The sequence below is a fragment of the Myotis myotis genome, unplaced genomic scaffold, assembly GCF_014108235.1.
Source record: "Myotis myotis isolate mMyoMyo1 unplaced genomic scaffold, mMyoMyo1.p scaffold_m19_p_17, whole genome shotgun sequence".
NCBI classification, from domain to species: domain Eukaryota; kingdom Metazoa; phylum Chordata; class Mammalia; order Chiroptera; family Vespertilionidae; genus Myotis; species Myotis myotis.
The window spans coordinates 38,945,869-38,968,884 of NW_023416321.1; the positions used below are offsets into that span (position 1 = coordinate 38,945,869).

The following is a 23,016-nucleotide window of genomic DNA, read 5'->3' on the forward strand; positions in this document are numbered from 1 at the left end:
TTCTCCCCTGCCCCCCTCCCTGTGCTCCATTCTCCACGCAGCAGCCAGCGATCCCTTCATTCTGCTGCTTAAAACCCCTCAATGGCTCCCACTTAGAGTGAAACCCAAATTCCCTACCACGGCCTGCGAAGTTCTCCACAACCTGCCCTGCCCCTCCTCCCTCCCCGTCTCTTGATACCCTCTGTCTCACTAGCTGCTCCTGTCATGCTGACCCCTGTGTTCCTCAAACCCGGCTCCTTCCTACCGCAGGCCCTTTGCACTAGCTGTGCCTCCTGCCTGGATCTTTACATAGCTGGCTCTCTCAGATCTCAACTTAGATGTCTCCCCATTAGTGAGGCTGCCCTGACTACCCAACCTAAGGAGCCCCCAGTCTCCATGACCTTATCCTCTTTTATTTTTATCATAGTCTTACCTGAACATAGTATTTTACTGTTTCTTCTTGTTTATTTGCTTGTTGTCTATTTTCCCACTAGAGCAGGGATTTGTCTCTTTCCCTGAAGACTCAGAACAGCAGTGGCCCATGAGAGTTGCTCGATAGTATCCATTGAAGGAATGAATGAGCCAGCACTGATACAGAAGACTGCGGTCACTTCTCACGGTCCTCTTTGTGTCTCGTTTAGCTCAAGACCTGTGGTGCGCCTGGCGGTGTCCGTCTCCTTCACCCCGGAGGCGCTGCCCATTGGCTTCAACAGCAGCGTGAACGTGAATTTGTGTTTTGAAATCAGCTCTGGGACCACAGCTGCCACGTCAGGTAACAGGCAGCCTAGCTGGCCCACCCAGTGCTGGGGTCATTCCTTGTTGGCTTCGGGGCAGGGAAAGAGGATGGGGTGGGTGGGGCTATGTGAGTGATGAGGTTCTGGGGTTTGAAATCCCTCTCTTTGGAGCTTAGCTCCTTTGACATTAGGTTCCGTTCAGGGTGAAGTGCCCTAGAAAAGGGTGACCTGCTGGGGAGTCCGCACTCTGCAGGGGTGTCTCTGACCCCATTGGGAAGAAGGACCTTGGAGCCCTTCCTCAGGTGTGAAGGGTTGAGTTTCTGAAAAAAGATTCAGGAAAGGGCAGCCGTTTCTCCATCCCCATCCACGGTGCCCACGGGTGTGCAGGGGACCCTGAGAAGGGCCCTTCCTCTTCCTCTCTGATTTACACCTTCGCCCCTGCCCTCCTCGCTATGTCTCCCTGGCCCAGGTGGGATGGGATGACCTGCCGGAGGTGGAGGCCTGGCCTCTCTTCCCATCCCTTCCTGGCACTGGTTGGGAGATTGCTTCCAGGAGGCAGAGGGTGGGCCCGGCTTTCGCAGCCCAGGAACTTCCTGGCAGCCCCAGAGCTCCTCTCCAGAGCCACCCATCAGCAAGAGTCCCCAAGGTGTTGAGACTCAGCAGCAGTCCCTGAATGTCTCTGGTTCCTGCAAATAAGAAAGCCCTCTCGGGGTGGGTGGCTTTCCTGCAGAAGGAGGCCGTTATCACATGCGGAGAGGAAATGACGGGCCTATCGGGTCCAGCTGTACAGGCGGAACGATTCAGGCCGCGGAGCCCGCACGGCTGCTGCTGAGCAGCTGTGTGACATAGGCAGGTGTCTTTCCCTCTCTGGTCCTGGTTTCTGTTCTGTACAGTAAAGGAGTTGGCCCAGGTAATCTGTAAGGTGCTTCCAGCTCTGCTGTCCAGGTGTTACTCTCTGGTTTCTCTCCCCATTCCGTGCTGTTTCCTCTCCTCCTCCATTTCTCCCCGAATCCCAGCCTCCTTCCTGAGTCCTCCCTCTCCTAGGGAAGAAAGCCCCCGCCCTGGGAATGTGCTGCTCTGGGTTGGGGGTTGGGACACGGAGGGACGCTAGCCAGGTGCCAGGAGACCATGAGAAAAGACCCTTCGAAGTGAAGAAACTCAGAAGTCCAGCCCCAGGGAAGCACCTGGGCGGGGCCACACGCTGGAGGGGCTCCCGGGGAGCCTCAGGCGGGCTGGGGGTGCTGTGTCTGGAGCTGGCCCCTCCCAGCCTCATCGGGAAGGTCTGGTCTTCACTCCCAGGCCTCAGAGGGACGTCTCTGAATTTCACGTTGGACGTGGATGTGTTGAAGGAGAGGAAGAGGCTGCAGTGCGCGGACCAGAGAACTTGTCAGAGCTGCCTTCGGGAGTGGGGCAGTGGGCCCCGTCTCTGTGAGTCCCGCCTGCTCAGCCCCACAGAGGGAGAGGTGAGTGAGGGGTTTAGGAAAGTCCAGAGGGGTCTGTGCTCTGATACAAGAACTGAGGGGTGTGCAATGAAGGGTATGTATCCGTCCACACAAACTAGACAATTAACATAACAGCCCAGCCAGTGTGGCTCAGTGGTTGAGCATTGACCTATGAATCAGGAGGTCATGGTTAGACTCCCGGTCAGGGCACCTGCCCAGGTTGCAGGCTTGATCCCCAGTAGGGGGTGTGCAGGAGGTAGCTGATCAAAGATTCTCTCCTATCATTGATGTTTCTATCTCTCTCTTCCTCTCCTTTACTCTCTGAAATCAATTTAAAAATATTTTAAAATATATATATATTTTTTAAAAATGATAGATCAGGAACCACATAATAGCAATGGGTGATGAAGTTAATTATGTTAGAAATCCAGATTAAAGAAATGTGCTGAAATTGAACACTAACTATATCTCTGAGCTTCCTAGCATCTGAACAGAAAGAGAAATATTCTAATTGCTGTTTATTCCTTTCCCCTGTCAGCTGACTTAAGAGTGGGGCTGAGGGTCCTTCTTCAAATCATTATCAGAAAAACTGAATGAGAGAAAGTAGAAATAGAAGACAAAAGTTATCATTTACGAAGGTTTCCACCTGACAAAGGTGTCTACAAACACTCACAGAAAATGTATGTCAGGACCCAGGGCCTGACTGGCCCTAGAACTTTGGACCTATAAGGATCATTTATTCCAACAACCTCATACGTTATGCTTCTAACCACACATCTGTCCCCACATCTGTTCCAGTTGTTACTAGGAAAGAGTTTCCAGTGAATCTGTGGCCTCTTTAAATAAAAGCATAACTACTCCTTCCACCGGGAGTCATGCTCACCTACTCTTCCTGGCTCGAAGCTTCTACCATGGCTCACATACAGAGAAGGGCAAATGCCATCCCCTCTAATATGTCCTTCATGCTGTTCTGTAAACACAGGTGTGACCATGAGTCATCCCTCAGTGCCTCCCGTTTGCTCTCTGAATAAAATCATCAAGTTTTTAAAGAATATATTGTTTTCTTAACATATATTTTTATTGATTTCAGAGAAGGGAGAGGGAGAGATAGAAACATGTATGATGAGAGAGAACCAGTGATCGGTTGCCTCCTGCACACCTCTCACCAGGGATCAAGCCCTGAGCATGTGCCTTGACCGGAAATTGAACTGCCACCTCCTGGTTCCTAGGTCAATGCTCAACCACTGAGCCACACAGGCTGGGCAAAGTTGTCAGTTTTTAACTCCTTAGGATTGGGGTGGAAACCAGAAGGAGTTATGAGATTTGAGAGCAGATCCAGGGATTTTTCTAATGCTCTTGGCAGCTTGGTTCAATGACAGCTTCCCTTCAGCCTGGCTTGTTGGGAAGAGGCTTAGGACTTCTGGCTCTCCACTGTCACGGTTTATTTCATGACTACACCGAAGTTAAAGGCATTCTCCTTGTCATCTTCTGCCCCACATCCGACTGCAACTCCACCTTCCTGGTGACTGCAGCTCTGTGAAGAGGACTGCTTCTCCAACATTACTGTCAAGGTCAGCTACCACCTCCAGAACTCCAAGGACCAGAGGAGCCATTCCCAGCCTGTCCTGGACATCTACAGTGAGCCCTCCGCCATCTTCCAGGTGACTGTACCCACAGCTGGGACCAGACCCTCCGGGGCACCATCCTCCAAAGCACCTGCTCCCCTAACTTCAAAGAATGTTAGAATTGGGAGGGTCTTCAGGCAGCATTTGGGCCCCTTATTGCACCCAAGGGCCTCCCTGGTGGGTAACCACGTCTCCAAACTAGTTCCTTTGTGTTCAGAGTGCTTGCTACATAATTAATGAAGCATTTGAACACACTGCCTGACTTGGCAAGGGTGTCTGATGACCGGGCGGTGGGGTCCCATGTGGGGACTGGACTGGAGCCACCCTGTCCTGCTGGGAGAGAGGATGCCCTTTGGCACAGCTGTCTACCCAGGTCCCACCTAATTTGCCCCTAACGGGAAGGTAGTGTCACAAGAAACTTTTCTCATTACTAAGGGAAACCAGAGAGGGAAAGCAAACAGTCATATTTCCTGACTCTATGATATCTAAGGTGATTTTTGCTTGTATCCAGGCTCTGGAATATTCTATCTGTCTACATTTAGAGAGTGTTACGGGGTATAGAAACGTCAGCAGGATCAAAGAAGTGACAACGTGAGCCTTAAAGAGTAATAATTACAGTCAGTTGGGATGAGTTGAGTCTCCAAAATTTGAACTATAAAGCCAACAGCTTTTCTGTTCATGTGGGCACAGAAAAGCTCAGGTAACTTAGTTCTAGGTAATCATAGGACAGTCCAGACTGTCCAGTATTTTTTACCCAAATGCTCTGTTAATTAAATTATATAAGATTTTAGCTCCAGTTTTGGTCAATAACTAATGTATTAATCACAAATAGTAAATAGAGCCCTGCCTGGGTAGTTTAGCTGCTTAGAGAGTCATTGTGATACTCCAAGTTTGCGGGTTCGATCCCTGGTCAGGGCATATACAAGAATCAACAAATTGATGTCTCTCTCTCTCTCAAAACAAAACAAAACAAAATAGTAAATAGAAATAAAAGAGTAACACAATCAGGGTGACTGTTTTCACTGCTCATCTGCCCAGGAATAGAGGGAATCAGGTTTGTCTATGAACAAAGACTGACATCTTAATTTTTTAGGCAAGAGACTTTATTTTAAATTTATAATAGTATATTTATTTTGTAAAGAATTAAAAATTTTTAATGTGTTTTTATGGATTTCAGAGAGGAAGTGAGAGGGAGATATAGAAACATCAATGATGGGAGAGAATCACTGATCGGCTGCCTCCTGCAGGCCCCAGTGTCCCTGATGCGGAATTGAACCGTGACCTCCTGGTTCATAGGTCCATGCTCAACCACTGAGCCATGCCGATCAGGCTAAATAATTTTTAAAAAAATTGGTATTGACAGCCCTGACCGGTTTGGCTCAGTAGATAGAGCGTCGGCCTGCGGATTGAGGGGTCCCAGGTTCAATTCTGGTCAAGGGCATGTACCTTGGTTTTGGGCACATCCCCAGTAGGGGGTGTGCAGGAGGAGGCTGATCGATGTTTCTCTCTCATCGATGTTTCTAACTCTCTATCCCTCTCCCTTCCTCTCTGTAAAAAATCAATAAAATATATTTTTTAAAAAGACAGCAAGTTAGATGAAAAAAAGATTGGGAGAATTAATGTAATAAAGTTTTGTCAATAAGCAGATGATCACTAATTATATATATATTTTAAAAATCTTTATTTTGGATTAAGTTGGTTTACTATAAAGTTATAAGCACACTCCAAAATAATCCCCATGCATTCTTTTTAAAAATATATATTTTTTATGGATTTCAGAGAGGGAGGGGTAAGGAGAGAGATAGAAACATCATTGGTGAGAGAGAATCATTGATCAGCTGCCTCTTGCACGCCCCACACTGAGGATCCAGCCTGCAACCCGGGCATGTGCCCTGACCAGGAATCGAACCATGACCTCCTGGTTCATGAGTTGATGCTCAACCACTGAATCATGCTGGCCGGGCTCCCCATACATTCTTTATCCAGATTTCCAAAATGTTAACATCTGCACGTCTTGTTATTCACATTGCTTTACCATTCTTTCTCAATATATATAGACAGTACATATACATATATACAAATTACACACATATATACATTTATATTTCTGAACCGTTTGAGAGTAAGTTATAGATTTGATGCCTTCCCCTCCAGTATTCAGTATCTACTTCCTAAAATCAAGGACATTCTCTTACAAAACCTCAGTACAATGATCAAAATCAGGAAATAATAATAAAATACTATTACCTAATTTATTTAAATCTTATCAGTTGTCCTATTAATGTCCTTTATTGCAAAAGAAAAAACTTTTTCTGCCGGTCCGGCATCATTTATTGCATTTTGTCATCACTTATCTTTGCTCTCCTTTAATTTGGAGCAGTTTCTCAGTCTTTAATGACTTCAACATTTCCGAAGGATACAGGCCCCAGTTATTTTGTAGAATGTTTCTCAACTTGAATTTGTCTGATGTTTCCTCACGATTAGATTAGATTGTGCATTTTGGGCAAGAATATCATAGAAGTGAAGTTGGTCCTTCTAGGTGTCATGTCAGGGGCACACTGCTTTGTCACACCACTGGTGCCGTTTCCCCTGGTCATGAATAAGTATCTTATAGGCGATGCTTGGCGATTATGAATGTATCCTGTTTAACATCCATTCATGATTCTTACCTGAATCAATGATTACTTTGATGGTTTGGCAAAGACATTTTTTACTCCACTGATAAAATGGACGAGGAGGCGTGATTTGGTATTAGTTTAAGCACACAGATGTTTTCAGAGAATGAGTTCTAGCTGGGAGCTTAAGGTAGTTTAACCTTGCTCACGCTCACTGGGTTTGGGTGAAAGAGAGCAGGCTACTTGTCTATATTAAAAACAAAACTAGAGAAAATCCAAAAAACTTTGCCCCAAACTATTGACCCAGTCGGAGTGTCAAGCTCTGACTTCTGCAAATTGCATCTCCAGTCTCCAGGAAGTGGGAGGTTTCCTTTGTAACTCTGGCTCCATTCCCGCTTCAGGCCCTGGGCAGAGAGTCCTTGCGTAAGCTGCTGATGCGGTCACTGGCTGCTGGGGAGAGAAATGCAGAGATTTCCCAGTTAAGGAGCTGGCTGTGTTTCCTCATAATAAAAAATGAACCCACCCCTAGCTGGTCTGGCTCAATGGATAGAGTGTCGGCCTACGGATTGAAGGGTCCCGGGTTCGATACCAATCAAGGGCACATGCCCAGGTTGCAGTCTCCATCCCCAGTGGGGGGCCTGCAGGAGGCAGCCAATCAATGATTCTCTCTCATTATTGATGTTTCTCTCTCTCTCTCCCTCTCAGAAATCAATAAAACAAACAAACAAACAAAAACACCCGGATTCTTTAGAAACTTTGATTTTCAACCTGTATAGGGCTTTTCAACTTTGACTGGGCCTGTGGACCCTCTGTGACTCTCTGAATTAGTTTGGTTTAGTGTCGGAATGATTGCAAGGGGAATATTTAACCCCCAGAGACTACTCACGGAATCAGAGGGTGTGCAGGACTGGATCTTGACAATATCTAATTAGGCGTCTTCCATTTGTGCCCCTGCGGTTCCTTACCTCTACTTGAAAGGACTAAGAAAACTCTTCTTCATATAGGTTTTCCTCCCCAAAATTTCAAAGTACACAGTGAGTTGTGAGTGTTGGAGCTTCATTCTGCTGATAGAAATGTGACAGGCTCTCCCACCATTCCATGGAGGTCACCCCATTTTTTACCTTGGCCAGAGACCTGACTCATGGTGTACCTGTGTTGTAGGACCGAGCACACCCCCTACCTGACAGGCTGTCACTTGCCATCTGTTACCTGACTGTTCCTCCTACCGCTGCCAGAGCAAGGACTGTCACAGTCACAGCCATGTGGACGCAGCCCAGCCTGTCCAGCATGTCCTGCGGAGATCACCAGGGAAGGCTGCGGGGATGGTGGGGTCCCTGGGCTAATCCTGCCCCCGTCTCGTTACAGCTGCCCTACGAGAAGGCCTGCAAGAATAAGCTGTTTTGTGTTGCTGAGTTACAGCTGGCCACCACCTCTCCGTGAGTCGGATCCAGTCATCACAGTTTCTGTAGTAAACTTCCTCCTGACTTACCTGCACCGACCATTCCCTCTCCTTCCCCTCATGGCCCACAAATGGCTTTGCATTTATTATCTCATTGCTTCCCCAGCCATCCCATAAGGGAGGCAACACAGAGATCTGCTTTCCCATTTTACAGATTAGAGAACAGAATCAGTAGTTGGGAGCCCGCGTGGGGTCACAGGGGTCACCTCGTAGACTTGAACCCAGGTCTCCGACATCCTGGGAAATGCTGTTTTCATAAGCCTGTGTCAGTTAGAGGCAACCTCTTCCCCGACTCACCTCTTAATCAAATTACTTAATTCAGTAAATGTTTATGGAGCGTCTACTCTGTGCCAAGCACTCCAGGCGCTGCAGATACAGCAGTGAACAACACAAAGAGCCCTGCCTTCCTGCTGCTTTTAGGGGGAGAAGATAACAAATAAGTAAATATTATGTTGTCAAGATGTACTATGAAGATAAGGTAGGGAAGGCGGGAGGGAGTACGGGCTGGAGGTGGGGTGGCAGTTTTGAACAGAGTGGTCAGGCAAGGGCTCGCTGAGGAGGCTTTTTGGTACACCCAGGAGGTCGAGGAATGACTATGTGGGTATTGGATGGAAGAGCAAGTGCCAATACCCTGGATGGGAGGAATGGCCAGGACCTAGCAGTGGTTGCAGTAGCATGAGGAGAGAGAGGCAATGTGTGGGCAGGGGACGGTCACCCCGGGCTGCACAGGCCTTCTTCCATGGGGCTGTTACTGGGAGCTGGGAAGCCAGAGGAATGGATGATCTTTCATTTGTCACCGGGTCATTCTTGCTGCTGTGTTGAGAATAGACTGTAGGAGCAAAGGTGGAAGCAGGGAGCTAGCAAGGAGCTCTTACAATAACTCAGGGGAGAAGGGATGGTGCCTTGGGCCAGGGTGGTAGCAGTGAAGGTGTTATGTTCTGAAGTTAAAGCCCATAGGATTTGATGACATAGTGGAGGTGGGGAGTGAGGGAAAGAGAGGGGTCTAAGAAATCTTTCAAGGCTTCAGCCTGAGCATCTAGAACTGTGCTGTCCAATTTTAATTTAAATTAAATAAAATTAAAATTTTAGCCCCTCAGTTGTACTGTGCACATTTCAGGTGCTCAGTACCCACGTATGGCTAGTGATACGGCACAGCACAGCAATAACCACTCCCATGACCGCAACAGTTCTAGGACGGCAGTGATGCCAAGAACTGAACTGGGGAAGCCTTTGGAAGAATGACTTTGGAAGGCAGGGTGGGGAGGAAGAGATCACGAGTTTGGTTTGGGACGTATGGTGGTCTTAAGTGCCCTCCCAGCTACCAGTGCTGCGTATATAACATGGTACTGATGGCCAGTGCCTAGACGTTTGCAAGACTTGTGTTTCAGATGTGCATGGCTTAGTGCTGCCCATCTCAGTTGATAAGGATCCAATTCAAGACGTCTGAGTGCTTTGGAATCCAGCCTAACAAGCAGACACAGCTGCTTCCAACAGGGAATTAATGAAACCAAGCACTGCCCTCTTAGCCAATGTGTGTGAACTAGAGACACAGCACACACAGCTGGCCCTACATCACCCCCTAGTGTACATATGTAGCAAGCAGCCTCTTTGTTTTTCAAAAGTATTATTAAGCCTAATCTTTAGCATCCAAACACTTTAGTGGTTTTTGACCTTGAGGACATAGATCACCCAAAGAATCTAAGGCAGTGGTCCGCAAACTGCGGCTCGCGAGCCACACTCGGCTCTTTGGCCCCTTGAGTGTGGCTCTTCCACAAAATACCGACTTCTACACATGGGCCACGAAGTTTCAATCGCACTGTACGAGCACGCCCGCACGTGGTATTTTGTCTGTCTCATACCCACTGTCACTTTAGTGTTGTGAGTGAGGGAATCTGGCACAGGGAAGCTACTCCATAAATAGATATGAAATGGGTGGATTTGTGTAAGGGAGTGCCTTGCCTATGGTCACAGAGAATTGGTAACAGAAAGAGGATTTAGATCCAATTCTCCCAATTCCTTTTTGAGGTTGTTAGATCTCAGGCAAATTAGTGAGCCTCTTTTGGCTTCTGTTTCCTTCTCTATAAGATGAAGAATAACTGTCCTATTTCATAGGGTTATTATGAGGATACACTGAGCATGTGAAGCATTTAGCACAGTCCCTGGCACATGGAAAGGACTAAATAAATGGTAGTCATTATTATTATCTCACGCAGCAACTGAGGTGGGTGTGGAGGTCCAGGTGTTTGCTTATGTTAAGGGGAAGAAAATCTAGGCTAAATATATCCTTTAGGCAATTTACCTAAGAAGTGAGTTGAATGTGTTATTGCACTGCATCGAGGTTTTTACAGAATGAACTGGTAACACTTATCTATTTGCTACCCTGTGCAGGACGGAATTGGTGGTGGGTGTCACAAAGGAGCTGACAATGAACATCAGCCTAACTAACTCTGGGGAAGATTCCTACATGACAAACATGGCTTTGACTTACCCCAGAAACTTACAGTTTAAGAGGATACAAAAGGTAACTATGACAGCAGTTTGGGAAACATGCCACTCATGGCTTTTCCTCCCTGCATACTCTCTTTTTCTATGGCAACCTCCAAACTGCCTCCAGCTTCATCTTGGTCCATTCAACAAATGATTTAAATCAACGGGAGTGGCTCAGTGGTTGAGTGTCAACCTATGAACCAGGAGGTCATGGTTCGATTCCCAGTCAGGGCACATGCCCGGGTTGTGGGCTTGATCCCCAGTAGGGGGTGTGCAGGAGGCAGCGGATCAATGATTCTCTTTCATCATTGATGTTTCGCTCTCCCTCTCCCTTCCTCTTGGAAATCAATACAAATATATTAAAAAATAAATTAAGTGGATGAAGCCCCTCCAACCAACTACATGTCATGGATCCAGTCATGCCATTCTGTCTCACAAACCTTCAATGGTGCCATTTGCCGCACAATCACTCCTCCCTGCCGCAGCCTTTCCTAACCCAGGTTCTGAGAGAGAAGTAATCTCTAATAACTTAGCTGGGACTAAAATGTAAAGTCTGCCCTGCCATTCATCAGCCTGGGATTGCAGATAGGAAGCCAGCTGCAAGATATTAGGAAATGGTATTTTTCCCAAGGACACCCTGCAGCTATATATAAAGTATCATAACATTGAGCAACTGTGTTCTCTAAAGTCTTTGGAAATCAGAATCTTTGCTGTTTGAAGTTGTATCTGTAATTATGAAACCGCCTCACGCTTGCCTGGAGAATCTAAGTCACTTTGACAAAGAGAAGCAGCCTGTATCGTCCTGAGGTACAGAGCTGCACATATAGCATTTCTGGACAAAACTTTTCACATCCATCCGAATAGTTCCCAAGGACATGGGTCCCTGGCTCCACTCCGCAGTGCAGACCTGATGTTGAGTGACCCTTTACACACAGCCCTGCTTTATTTTTAACCTATCAAAACACTGCTTCATTGACATCTCACCTCACCACCACCCTTCCCCAGAGTCCTTCAGTAACTGTCTTTTCCTTTGTTTGGTAAGACACACCAATGAAGTTTTCCTCTATAATGAATCAATAAACCCAGCTTTGTCAGACTAGTCTGTCCCTGAAGGTCTTAGTCTATTTGGCCTAAGACAGCATCCATTATATGGAAAGAATGAAATGATCTCCTGAGCATCCAGAATGGAACTGGTGATGCACCCTCCTTGGAGAATTAAGAAAATAGTAGTTAAAAAAAAAAAAAAAAAGCAGATGCTCAAATTATTCTCTGTATTCAGTGGTCCCAATGAGGAACCATGATTGAAAAAGGCAGCGTGGTGGTGCTGGGGCTCATGCTAGCCTTCTAGTCCATCTGTTATGTTAAACTTGCATTGGCCCGAGGCCCAATTCAAATGTCTCCTTCCCTAGGAAGACTTTCATTCATCCAAGTTGAAATTCATCTTCCTCTACTGCTGTTCTCTGTACCTCTCTCACAGAACCACTCCTTAGGCCTAGTATTTAAATTCCTCAACCATCTACCACTGAGCCCTCCTGCCCAGCTTGCGAGGAAGACAGGGACCAAGTCTGATTTGTGTCCTCAGCTCTGGGCAAGGTGTCTTGAATGAGGAAAAAAAATGAGCAAGTGATGCTAAATTGGTGTGAGAAAACTGCTTTTTCTTTTTTACCTTTTAAGAACAGTCTTTTCTGTGTTAACAGCCTCCTTCCCCAGATATTCAGTGTGATGACCCTAAGCCAGCTGCTTCTGTCCTGGTCATGAAGTGCAAGATTGGTCACCCCATATTCAGGAGGGCATCTGTGAGTGTTTTGATTGGCTGACTTGTCTCACTACCCTAGAGCTGGTGTCTTCTACTTTCCTGTCTCACTGGAATCTCAGTTGTGGTCCCATGCTTCCCTTCACTGTACAGTCAATCCATAGCTGTGCTTAGAACTGCCAAGTCGGCTCTGAAAGTAGGGAGAGGTGGGTGGGGGAATACAGCCAGACAAATTGTTGGCTCACTACAGAGTGAAATAGCCCGTAGTATGGAAGGGTCATCAGACCCGAAGTTGTTAGTCCTGAGGTGAGTCCCTGATGTGCCACGGAGGATCTCTGTGCTGTGAGAATCTCTGATATGTTTGCTCAGTTGTAAAGGGGAATAAGAAGGTGACATGGAATAGCAAATGTGGAAGCCTATGATACAAAAATGTGAGCAATATAAATTATTTCCCAGGTCTGTCTCGTTAGTAGGAAATAGTTTGAATTGTGAGTGGTATAGAGAAGTGACTTTTTTTTCTTTTTTTCAAAATAGGCAAACTTTTCAGTAGTTTGGCAGCTAGAGGAGAGTGCCTTCCCAAACAGGACAGCTGACATCACTGTGACAATCACAAAGTAAGTAGTGTCTGTGCCACAGCAGGCCCAGGCTATGGCCCTGGAAGAAATCTTCCTCCCACGTGCCCGAGAAGGGGACTTCAGTGAGCCCAGAGAAGGCACCTGTGTCCCCATGGTTATCAAATATATTTAAACATTCTTTTATTGACACACAAAGTAAAACTATGGTATAGTGTGGAAAAATGAGCCTTGGACTGGAGTTCTAATTCTGGTTCATTTAATTTTGGGGAAGCTTTCCCCTGCAAAACCTCTATGTTTGGGGGTAGGATAGGATATGGTGTTGGGAAAGGGTTCTTGAATACAGGTGATACTGTCCCTCAGGGGCAATTCCTGAAGATATATATTTAAAAAAATATTTTTATTGATTTCAGAGAGGAAGAGAAACATCAGTGATGAGAGAGAAACATTGATTGGCTGCCTCCTGCACACCCCACACTGGGGATTGAGTCCGCAGCAACCCAGGCATGTGCCCTGACCAGGAATTGAACCGTGCCGTCCTGGCTCATAGGTCGACGCTCAACAACTGAGCCACGCCGGCAGGGCTACGTGAAGATATTTTTGACTGACACGACATGGGGGGGTGGGGAGGGGTCCTACTGATATCTAGTGGGTAGAGACCAGGGAAGCTCTAAACACCTTACAATATACAGGACAGCCTCTCACAGTGGATTATCTGGCCCAAAATGTTAATATTGTTGAGGTTGAGAAACCCTTCTAAATCAATTTCTCCAAGTCTGGACTTCTAGCAACTCTTCTGCACTCTGCTTATTTCCAAGAGTCTTTTCTTATCTGACCCCTGATGACCCTGGGAAGCCAAGGTATAGAAGCAGCCATATGTACAAAGCAGGTGTGCTGTGCACTGACACTCTTATTTCTTAGTGCCAATGGAAGAAGCTCTTTGGTCAGAGAGACCCACAGACTTCACTTCAAGCATGCCTTCATTGCAGTTCTTCCCAAGTAAGCACCTCCAAGGGGCCAACACCTGGGGGACAGTTTGGAGCATTCTCTCTTGTGGGTGGAACTGGTGGGCAGGCTGGAAATGGGGACTGCCTTTCTTTGAGAAGAGGCTGCTTAAAACCCAGGCTCCCATCGATCTCTAGGACACTAACAGAGGTTCCTAGAAGCCCATGGTAGTAATCAAAGTAGTACTGTCAACTGGTCTTGCTTCAAAAGGGTCCTGACATGATGCTAAGAAGGGAAGAAGAGAGGGGTTATGGGATTGAAAAGGAAGGAGAAAAGTAAGGCAACTCTGAAGAATGATAATTAGATAAAGAACCAGCCCAAATATATACTACTCAAATATTCTGCCCGCTCCCAACTGCCCTACCACCAATTTACATGTTAATATTTAGCTTTGATTCCTCTTAAGGATCCGGTGCTCTGTCCTAATGTACCCAACTAATAGCATTCAGGTTCACTTAAAACAAGGGGGCCTTGAGGCTAACACATGTCCTCTCAATTGCAGACCAGCAGTGATGTACATGAACACAAGCCAGGGGCTTTCTGACCACAAAGAATTCTCCTTCAATGTAAGTGCTTAGTACTTATTATTGCAAAGCTACAAGTGGCAAAGCAACACCAACTCTGACTTCCTACTCTTTGCAGATCCATGGAGAAAACTTCTTTGGAGCCGAATTCCAGCTGCAAATCTGTGTTCCAATTAAAATACAAGGGCTCCGGCTTATAAGAGTGAAGAACCTGACAAAGACACAGGTACTCAGAGGCGGTTCTTGACTCTATCACAATTGTATCTCTTTTCAGAGTGACTACAGATTTTTAAAGGTATAAAAACTAGAGTTCTAGAAAAAGAGTAAAAACAAGACTAGTTAACCTGAGAACACATTAGGAGTAAATTATCAAAGTCATGTTCAGAAGGATTATCAACCACCCACCTCTTAAAGCAATATTTGTTTACTTCCTTTGATAAAAAATAAGCAAAAACTCAAAACTTCTTTAGTAGCCATGGAGACATTTATTTTCCTATTGAAAATTGTTAAATCCTACTTCTCTGTGACTGGCAAATGAGCTTGATAAATATGTGGCATTTCTTGCATGTCTCCTATAAACTGTCTTACCATCTTCCTTTTCTCTCTCCCTCCAGTCTGTCTGTCTTGGTCTCTGCTTTGCTACTGCCTCTTTGCCCTCGGTTGACTCCTGAGCTATAGAATGGTTCCCAAAGCCAGCCTGCCAATACCTATCGGCTCTGATTAGTATGACAGCTGAGACCTTGGGCTTTCCTGAATTTTTTCCCCCCTTAGGGTACATAAAGTGTCAAGGCTCAAAAATGAAAAAGTGGAGAGAAACCTACAGAATAGACTCTGCTGGCAGAAAGAGGGCTTAAAAGTTGTAAACACTGGTTCTCACATATAGTTCATTTTTAAAGAATGTTTGTTGTTTAAAGATTTCCACAAACATTTCAGTTTCCACTTGGAAACAAAATTCTTGTTTGAAAAGCTGATTAGAATAGGAATTTCACCCTCCCCTGGGGATAGAGATCGAAAATAACAATGCAGGCTTTGCGGACTTTCAAGGCTAGTGGTCTCTCTCCCTTTCGGGCGGTAAGGCACCTTTGACTTACTTAAATAGACTGTGTTGGCAGAGCAGGTCAGTGGCAGAGCTGAAGTTCAGCATTGTCCCATGGAAATGTACGATGTCTTTCTTTATTTGCTTCAAGGCAGGGGTGTTACATTTCCTCTTGAAGACCATTTCCTTCAGAATCTTATCTGTGAGGTAATGTAGCCAGAGCACATTACTGTAAGGGTGATATTCACCCCAGCAGTTGTTGTTCTCCTTCTTCATTAGCCTGTAGATCTCAAACTGGTAGTCACCTTCACCTGTAAAAAGGTCCTCATCCTTGGAAATGTCACAGAAAACCACGACCCCATCCCGCTCCAAGCGCGACAGGGTGTAGTCAATGATGTTGACTTGCAGCCCACAGGTGGGGATAGTACCTGTCTTCCCGCTGAGAGTGTAGTGGACTTCCTTGAGGCTGGTTTTCTTTAACAGCACATTCCCCCAGTGTAAGTCTCGGTGCTCAAAGTGCAGCGATGCCTCTGCAACGGCAAGGGATGCGGTGAGCTGGTGCAGAATGCTCTTTGCAGTAGCTATGGAGGACAACGTCTTTCTCCTTTGCTCTAAATCAGTTCCTCCAAATTCAAATTCAAGCACAATGAAGAGCTGGTCTTGGTCGAAAAAGTCAGGCCGGTCATTTGCAGACCCTCTGGTTGAGTTATAGTGATCCCAGGCTTTGAGGAGCAAGGGAGGGTAAGGTCCACGAACACAGTGCACTGAGTTCAGCCCAATGAAGCCATCTGTGCGGTGGCATGCAGCATCAGACAGGAGGCTCAACTCTTTGGAGATGATGATCTCGGGGAGGATTTCCTCAAAAGTTTTCTGGTGGGCTCCATTGACTAACTCCGGTCCTTCAATAGCAATGATTTTTAGGGCTACTGGTGTACAATTAGCAGTTGTTTGAAACACTTCCCCAAACACTCCTTCCCCAATCTTCTCACAGCTTTCCAGTTCCTCCGTGGAAAGGCAAGCGCTAAAGGGGATAGGACCCTCCTGGTCGCATTCCCTATAAACCTTTTCAGCATCAGATGCCTTTTGGTCTGCGACATGCAATGTCTTTAAGGGGGTGAGCAAATACATGGAAGAGGAGTGCCAAGGGGACGGGGCACTGCTTGTTGTTTTGTTCAGGACAGGAGGGTTTGAATATTCGGACAGGAAGGACCCTGGGGGAGAACTGGTAGTGGCGTTGTTGCTCACTTCTGACACAGCGGTCACGATCTTTTTCTTATGGAAACTGAAGGAAGCCCTGGCTTTGGTCCAAGAGCAGTCATTCTGTAATGGAGTCAGGTCCTGGGTAAGGAGTGAATCTCTGCCCGGCCTGTGGCCCTTTTTAAACTGGTGGTGATGGAGGAGGGAGGTTTCTACTGCCTCCCGATGTTTCCTTTTCTGGCCTGGCCCAGTTCTCTCAGGCCTGTTGGTGTTCCCGGGTCCTTTGCAGCTCCAGCAACCACTGGCCTCCCCACCTTCTGTCTGGACAGCCCCTTGAGCCCCAGTCTCTCGACAAGAGTCCTTGTCTGTGGCCCTCTTCCTCCGCCTGCTTGACAAAGCTGGGCTCTCCAGCCTCTTCCCCATCAGTTCCCTTGCACAGCGGGACTCCCGCATATCCTTCCCGCCGGTCCCAAACTCAGAATCCTCAGGGTTCCCCGAGTCCGTAAGGCTAAAGAGAGCTGACGGGAGTCTTGCACGAGCGTGGCGGGCCAAGCTGGTGAACCCGCCTCCTCCTGTTGCTGCTTCCTGGGAGCAGGAATGAGGTGCGTGGTCCCGAGAGGTGGCATCCAGAGAGGTAGAGGGGCCGGTAGCTATGACACTGTCTCCCGGCGCTGGGGATCCGGGGCCGGGGCCGGGAGAGGCTGGGGAGCTAAACAGGGAGGCGCTGGTGCCCAGCTGGCCGCCGTCGCTGGGCTGGCTGCACACACTGAGGTCCGGGCTGAGGCGGCCCGGGGTGCTGCTGGGGAAGGGAGGCGGCCCGAGTGGGCTGCAGGGCGTGCTGCACTTCCGCGGCGGCCGCGCTCGCAGCCTCAGGCGTCTCGGAGTCATGATCAGGCTCGGCGGGGCCTTGGAGGTTCGCCCGCCAGCTCGCCTCCGCCGCGGACCCACCTCGCTGCAGAAGTCGGGGTCGTCAGAGTCGTCGGAGGCGGCGGGCGGCGAGGGGTCGTCACTGCTGGCGTTGCTGCTGCTGGTGCTGCTGAAGAAACGCTTTGAATCTTGAGGCGCGAACCACTGCGCGCCGGCCCGGCCCGACCGCCACCGCGGCCCCCCGCCGCCCACAGCCCCATACGTTCGTAAGAGCCGGTTCCGGGGTCGCGGGACTGGCTCCGCCATGGCTCTCACCCGCCAAACTGTTCAAATGCAAACATCGCGAGACTTCCGGAGGACGCTGGCGTGGACGTAGACACGCCCCCCCGGCCGGCCGGCACGTCGGGTCCTAGCGCCCCCCCCCTCCTGCGCGCATGCGTATCACCCCGGGCTCGCGGGTTTGGCAGGGGGCGCTTTCTCACGGCGGTTTCGCGTCCTCATTCGTCGCGGCGATGGCTCTCGTTCCAGGCGCACACCGTGTGCACCCAGCGTCCGGAGCGCGCTTGTGGGAGCGAGGCGCTTCAGGTGAGCGCGGCGGCGCCGAGAGGCCAGGGAGGGAGGAGGGTCTGAAGCGGGTGACGGGAAGGGCCCGGATACAACTTGCCCGCAGTTTACCCCGAAAGCACGTGCAGGGCGGCCCCAGCGCCCTCCTCGGTCTCTTCCCCGGGTCTCGTGTGCCGAGGGTGACAGTGACAGGGATGGTGCTCACCCGCCTTTCCGTCCCCAGCCCGTGGAGGAGTGGCATTCGGTGCGCTGTGCCATCGCTTCCGACAGAGAAAACGTGACGGTGGCAGCGGAGCTCGCCGCGAGTCAGTCTGAGCAGGTACTTGAGGCCGCGAAATGCCCCAGATGGGCTGGTCCTGCAGCTCCCGGCACCTGTCTCCCCTAGAAAGAGCCGTGGCTGGACCGCGCATCTCCAGTATCACATGCCCTTGGCCCCCCTTCTGCCCCAGCCCGCTCCTTACCCCGTTACTCAGGGCAGCTCACCTCCCCAGTTACTTTCTAGGAACTTCTTGGGCCTCCTCCCTTTCTTACTGGCGCATGTCTGTTCCCACAGCAAACTCTCATTCCACCTCCAAACTACATTCTAAGTCCGTTCACTCCTGCTTGGCCGCTGCTACCCTGTCGTCCAGGCTGCCCTCTTTGGCCCAGACTGCTGCCCCAGCCTTCTGTCTGCTCTTCTCGCCTCTGCTCTTGCCATGCCCTGCTCCGAACATTCCTCACAGCCACCTTTTATTTTGTATTTATTTTTATTCTTTGTTAATCCTCCCCCTAGGATATTTTTCCATTGATTTTTAGAGAAAGTGGAAGAGAGAGGGAAAGACAGAGAGAAATACTGATGTGAGAGAAACGCATTGATTGGTTGGCTCCTGCACGCGCCCTGACCAGGGCCTCGGCCAGGGAGGAGCCCTTGATCAGAATCGGTCCCCAGGCCGACGCTCTATCCACTGAGCCAAACTGGCTAGGGCAACAGCTACCTTTTAAAAACAAACATGCTTTTTTATACATTTGTCCTAAAATTCATACCTTTTCAGTAGTCTGCAAGGCCCTGCGTGATCTGGTCTCCGATTTCTTCTTCGACTTCATCTCCTCGTACTCTCCTCTGCCCAGCTTCTTATGCTCCAGCGGTTCTGTCCTTTCTGTGCCTCCATATTGTTCCGTGTTGTTCTGGCCACAGGCCCTTTGTACTTGCTCTTCCTTCTCCGTGACCTTCTTCTTCTCCCAGATCTTCATGTGCGTGGTTTCTTGTATTTAGCTCACATGTAACCTTCTTGGAGAGGCCTTCCTCGAATACTCATTCGAAAGTGGGAACTACAGCCCAGTGTAACGTCTTGCAGTGACCCAGATGACTGATGAGATCGAAACTGAAGAAATAGCTATGGGAATGGAGGCAAAGGGACAGGTGCAAGAGAGGCTCAAAAAAGGAAAAAGGGCCCTGGCCAGTGTGGCTCAGTGCATAGAGCCCATGCATCAAAAGGGTGGCAGGTTTGATTCCTGGTCAAGGGCACATACTGGGTTGCAGGTCCAATCCCGAGCCCCAGTCTCTCTCACATTAATGTTTCTCTCCTTCTCTCCCTTCTTCCCCCACTTTCCCTCCCGCGCCTCCTTCACTCCCTTCTACTCTCTAAAAATCAATGGGAAAGATACCTTCGGGTGAGGATTAACCAATAAATAAATAAATAAATGAATGAATGAATGAATGAGGATTAACCAATAAATGAATGAATGAATGAAAGAAAGAAAGAGAGAGAGAGAAAAGGAAGGGAAGGGAAGGGAAAGGAAAGAAGGAGGGAGGGAGGGAGGGAGGAAGGAAGGAAGGAAGGAAGGAAGGAAGGAAGGAAGGAAGGAAGGAAGGAAGGAAAGAAAGAAAAGGAAAAATGGTCAAGAAAACTGACTTGGGCGGGGTGGGTGAGGGTGTGACATGAGGTAAAGGGGAAAGTTGCGGAATAACCACAGGTTTTTTGTTTGGGTAACTTTGTGGTTGCTGAGCTCATTAACTAAGCTAAGGAATACATAGGATGGAACACATAAAAGAAGGGATGGTGAATGCTGTACAGAAACAGTAAGTCCACGTCTAAAACATGTTTTCTCCCCCTCTGCCCTTATAGTTCCTAAGAGATGTAACTGAACTGCAGATCCTTGGTGAAATTTCTTTCAACAAATCTCTGTATGAGGGTCTGAATGCAGAGAACCACAGAACGAAGGTAAGCCCTGTCTTCGGGGTGGTGCCCTAGGAGAACTGCTCAGCCTTAATGTACTCTGCTGTGACCCTGTTCCTGTTTTCAGTCTTATCACCTCTGATCTTGACTCTGCCACCAACTGCCTCTGTGACCTTGAGCTAGTCAGCTTCTGCCTCAGTTTTTCCATCTGTGAAATGAGGCAATTACATAAGAGGCTTAAGCTGAGGATGTCTAAACTGTGAAATAACTAAGCTGGAACCATAAGCTACAGATGCTATGATTTGAAAAGGTATTTAAAATTTTTTTCCCAAAGTGAGAAATTATTGTTTGTATGCATGAACTCTCTAGTGTGTAGTGTCAGAGTTTAATTATAATATTAAGCAGTTACAATACTCAGAGTGCGCACTTCTTTGACAGGCCTTAGACTCAGTACTGGAGCTCCTGGGGTTTGTGTTGCTGAAGTCTGACCACAGGTCAAACGGATGTCTGTGATCTGTGGGCCAGATGGAGTGTGTGCTCCCCTGAGCTGTCATTCTTGTTGACACTCACCTAGATGTGCTGCTGGCTTTCGAGATGCTCCATCTGTGAGCTGGTAGTTCGGCATGGTTCATTATTAGGAGGAATGTTAAGAGAGAGACTGGATTGCTAAATATTGGGTCCTCTGATTTTCTTCTGGAGGAGGACGAGAAAGGAACAGTTCTCTAGACGTGTCAGGAATAACATTTCCCTTTATTTTTAGGCATTTCTAATACAGAAAATGATACGAAGAAAGAGAAGTGCCCCGTTATCCCACTGCCCAGATTTTTAAAAAATCCAGTAATGCTTAGAAGAAAATCCAAGGCTTATAGAAAGATACCAAATGAAAAATGATGAGTCCTTTACTTCCCCTCTTCCCACATCCCAACTTCCTCTTCCCAAAGGGAGGTTATGTTAACAATTTCTGATAAGCATATTCTTAAATTATTTAGGTACTTCTTCCTCTTACTGATATTTTTATTCTACAGTATAGATTCCTTATAATTATTTTCTTTAAATTTGATACTGTAAGCAAAGTATTAAGTAGTTCCTGACAATAAGCCCCTGACTTACAGTGAATCTATGAGTATAAGTAGCAGTATATCCAAGTGCATGTCAGCTGCAGTACCATAAAAGGAGGGAGGCAGACCAGGGTCAGTGGTCTGGCTCCTTTGTCTCATTGGCAAAGGGGGCAACTAGTCTTTGTCTTGATTAGCTTAGACCAGTCATGGTTCTGAACAAAATCTGAAAGGAGAGAATGGCTGTGCAGGAGGCCCCCATCGGCATTTGCTACAAGCAGTGGTGTCCTGTGTCCTGCTTCTCCCTTCACCTCCACGGGCAGCCCTGGGGCACGTTGGAAACCTGTGGGTTTGGGAGAGGAAAAGGGAAGAGACTTAGAGAAATAGGAGCGTTTCGTCCACTCAGGTCTGGTCTGGTTGGGGCTTCCTTTCATCGCTTTCCTTGTCCTTCCCCCTTCGCTTCCACAGAAGGAAAAACAAGCTCCCTTCCTGGTCTTCCTCCCTCTCTGTTGCTTTGCTCCCCGCTCACTGTCAAGGCCGAGAACTAATCCTTGTAAGGCCGGTGTGTACATAGTGCCTGGAGGGTCAGCCCTGGGAAGTAACCACCGTCTGTAGCTCTATAGGAGGAGGCTCACAGATAAATCCGTCCAGCCTCCACCCCGTACAGAATTTCCCTCCGAAGCATTGCTGACCTGGGGGCTTAAACACTTGTGTGAAAGGAGCTCACTGTTTTGGGCAGGCAAAGCTGGTTTTTTTCCTGTCTGTTTGTTTTATATGGTTTTTTAAAAAATTGATTTTAGAGGGAGAAAGAGAGAGAGAGAAACATCAATCTGTTGCCTCCATCCGTGCCCGGACCGATAACGGAACCCACAGCCTTTCGGTGCATGGCATGTTGCTCCAAACAGCTGAGCTCCCTGGCTGGGGCCAGGCAGAGAAGCTTGGCTGGCCCTTGGCCCCCCTCAAGTCCTGGGACCATGGTGTGGTGTGTGCTGGCCACACCTTGGGACGCTCCTGTCTGGGTCTCACTTGGGAAGCACATCCCTAAGCTCCCAGCTGAGTCTTGTTTGTGAAAAGACAGCTTAGACTCTGAAGTTGAGACAGCAGTGCTGGGGACGGCTTCCATAGGAAGAGCTCTACAGGCTGTACACGTGGTGCTGTTTTGCGTTATTTTCCCGTCTCAAAGTAACATATACTCTAGTCTGGTGAGGAGCAGAACAGTGTGTTTGTCTTATATTTCGGGTGAGGGAAAGTGTATTACCAGACTTTAGGGATTTGTGGAAGCTCAGAAAGAGCTGTCAGAACAGAGCTGGAATGCCCTAACCAGTCTGGCTCAGTGGATAAAGCATCGGCCTACAGGCTGAAGGGTCACAGGTTCGATTCCGGTCAAGGGCATGTACCTTGGTTTTGGGCACATCCCCAGTAGGGGGTGTGCAGGAGGCAGCTGATTGATGTTTCTCTCTCATCGATGTTTCTAACGATCCCTCTCCCTTCCTCTCTGTAAAAAGTCAATAAAAATATTATTTAAAAAAACAGAGCTGGAAGATCATTTACAAAAAGTCATCATTTTGAAGGTGAAACTTGGGGATCAAGGATGTATAATGGCATAGCTGGGTGTAGAATCTTAATTTTCGGTCAGTCTTTAAAACCTGAAGACCTCAATCCCGTGGGACCCTCTGTTAAACTGTCAGAGAATCCTTAACAGGAGGTCACAGTCTCCTGACAGACTTAGCTCTATTTCTGCATTACAAATCAAAATAGTTTCTATAAAGTATTTTGGTCATTAGATCATGTTACTGCGCTCTTTTTTCCCCTTCAGTTTTTGTTCTGTTTGCTTTTTGAGGATTCTATTGATTATCTAGCTCAGAGGTTCTTTGCTTAGCCAAGTTCTGTCTACAAATGAGCCATCAAAGGCATTCTTCATTTTTGTTACAGTGTTTTATCTTGAG

The 23,016-nt window shown here is 47.8% G+C and overlaps 2 protein-coding genes across 3 annotated transcripts in view; one reads left to right on the forward strand and one right to left on the reverse strand.

Moving 5' to 3' along the window:
* Positions 1–23,016, forward strand: part of ITGAE (integrin subunit alpha E) — a 61,547-nt gene that overhangs the window by 36,064 nt on the left and 2,467 nt on the right. The window contains exons 17-29 of the mRNA XM_036341288.1: positions 621–751; positions 2,013–2,176; positions 3,688–3,816; positions 7,761–7,831; positions 10,243–10,375; positions 12,039–12,137; positions 12,629–12,708; positions 13,588–13,665; positions 14,174–14,237; positions 14,314–14,421; positions 17,824–17,880; positions 18,083–18,178; positions 19,965–20,060. Coding sequence (XP_036197181.1) covers positions 621–751; positions 2,013–2,176; positions 3,688–3,816; positions 7,761–7,831; positions 10,243–10,375; positions 12,039–12,137; positions 12,629–12,708; positions 13,588–13,665; positions 14,174–14,237; positions 14,314–14,421; positions 17,824–17,880; positions 18,083–18,178; positions 19,965–20,060 — 1,306 coding nt within the window. The remainder of the gene's footprint in view (positions 1–620; positions 752–2,012; positions 2,177–3,687; positions 3,817–7,760; positions 7,832–10,242; positions 10,376–12,038; positions 12,138–12,628; positions 12,709–13,587; positions 13,666–14,173; positions 14,238–14,313; positions 14,422–17,823; positions 17,881–18,082; positions 18,179–19,964; positions 20,061–23,016) is intronic.
* HASPIN (histone H3 associated protein kinase) lies at positions 5,408–18,087 on the reverse strand. Of its 2 annotated transcripts, none has more exons than XM_036341291.1 (2): positions 15,287–18,087; positions 5,408–6,845 (listed from the first exon to the last, which is right to left on the reverse strand). In XM_036341291.1, the coding sequence occupies exons 1-2, from the start codon at positions 17,599–17,601 to the stop codon at positions 6,836–6,838; spliced, it is 2,325 nt and encodes a 774-aa protein (XP_036197184.1). In that variant the 5' UTR covers positions 17,602–18,087; the 3' UTR covers positions 5,408–6,835. The 2 variants fall into 2 exon arrangements, with proteins under 2 accessions (XP_036197184.1, XP_036197183.1); XM_036341290.1 differs by lacking the exon at positions 5,408–6,845 and adding an exon at positions 13,174–13,896.

Coding starts and splice junctions, on each gene's coding strand:
- HASPIN (XM_036341290.1), bottom strand. CDS start 17,601: ATGGCGGAGCCAGTCCCGCGACCCCGGAACCGGCTCTTACGAACGTAT. Junction 13,897..15,286: donor TGCCAACACAGTCTATTTAA/GTAAGTCAAAGG, acceptor TTCCCTTCTTAG/CATCATGTCAGGACCCTTTT.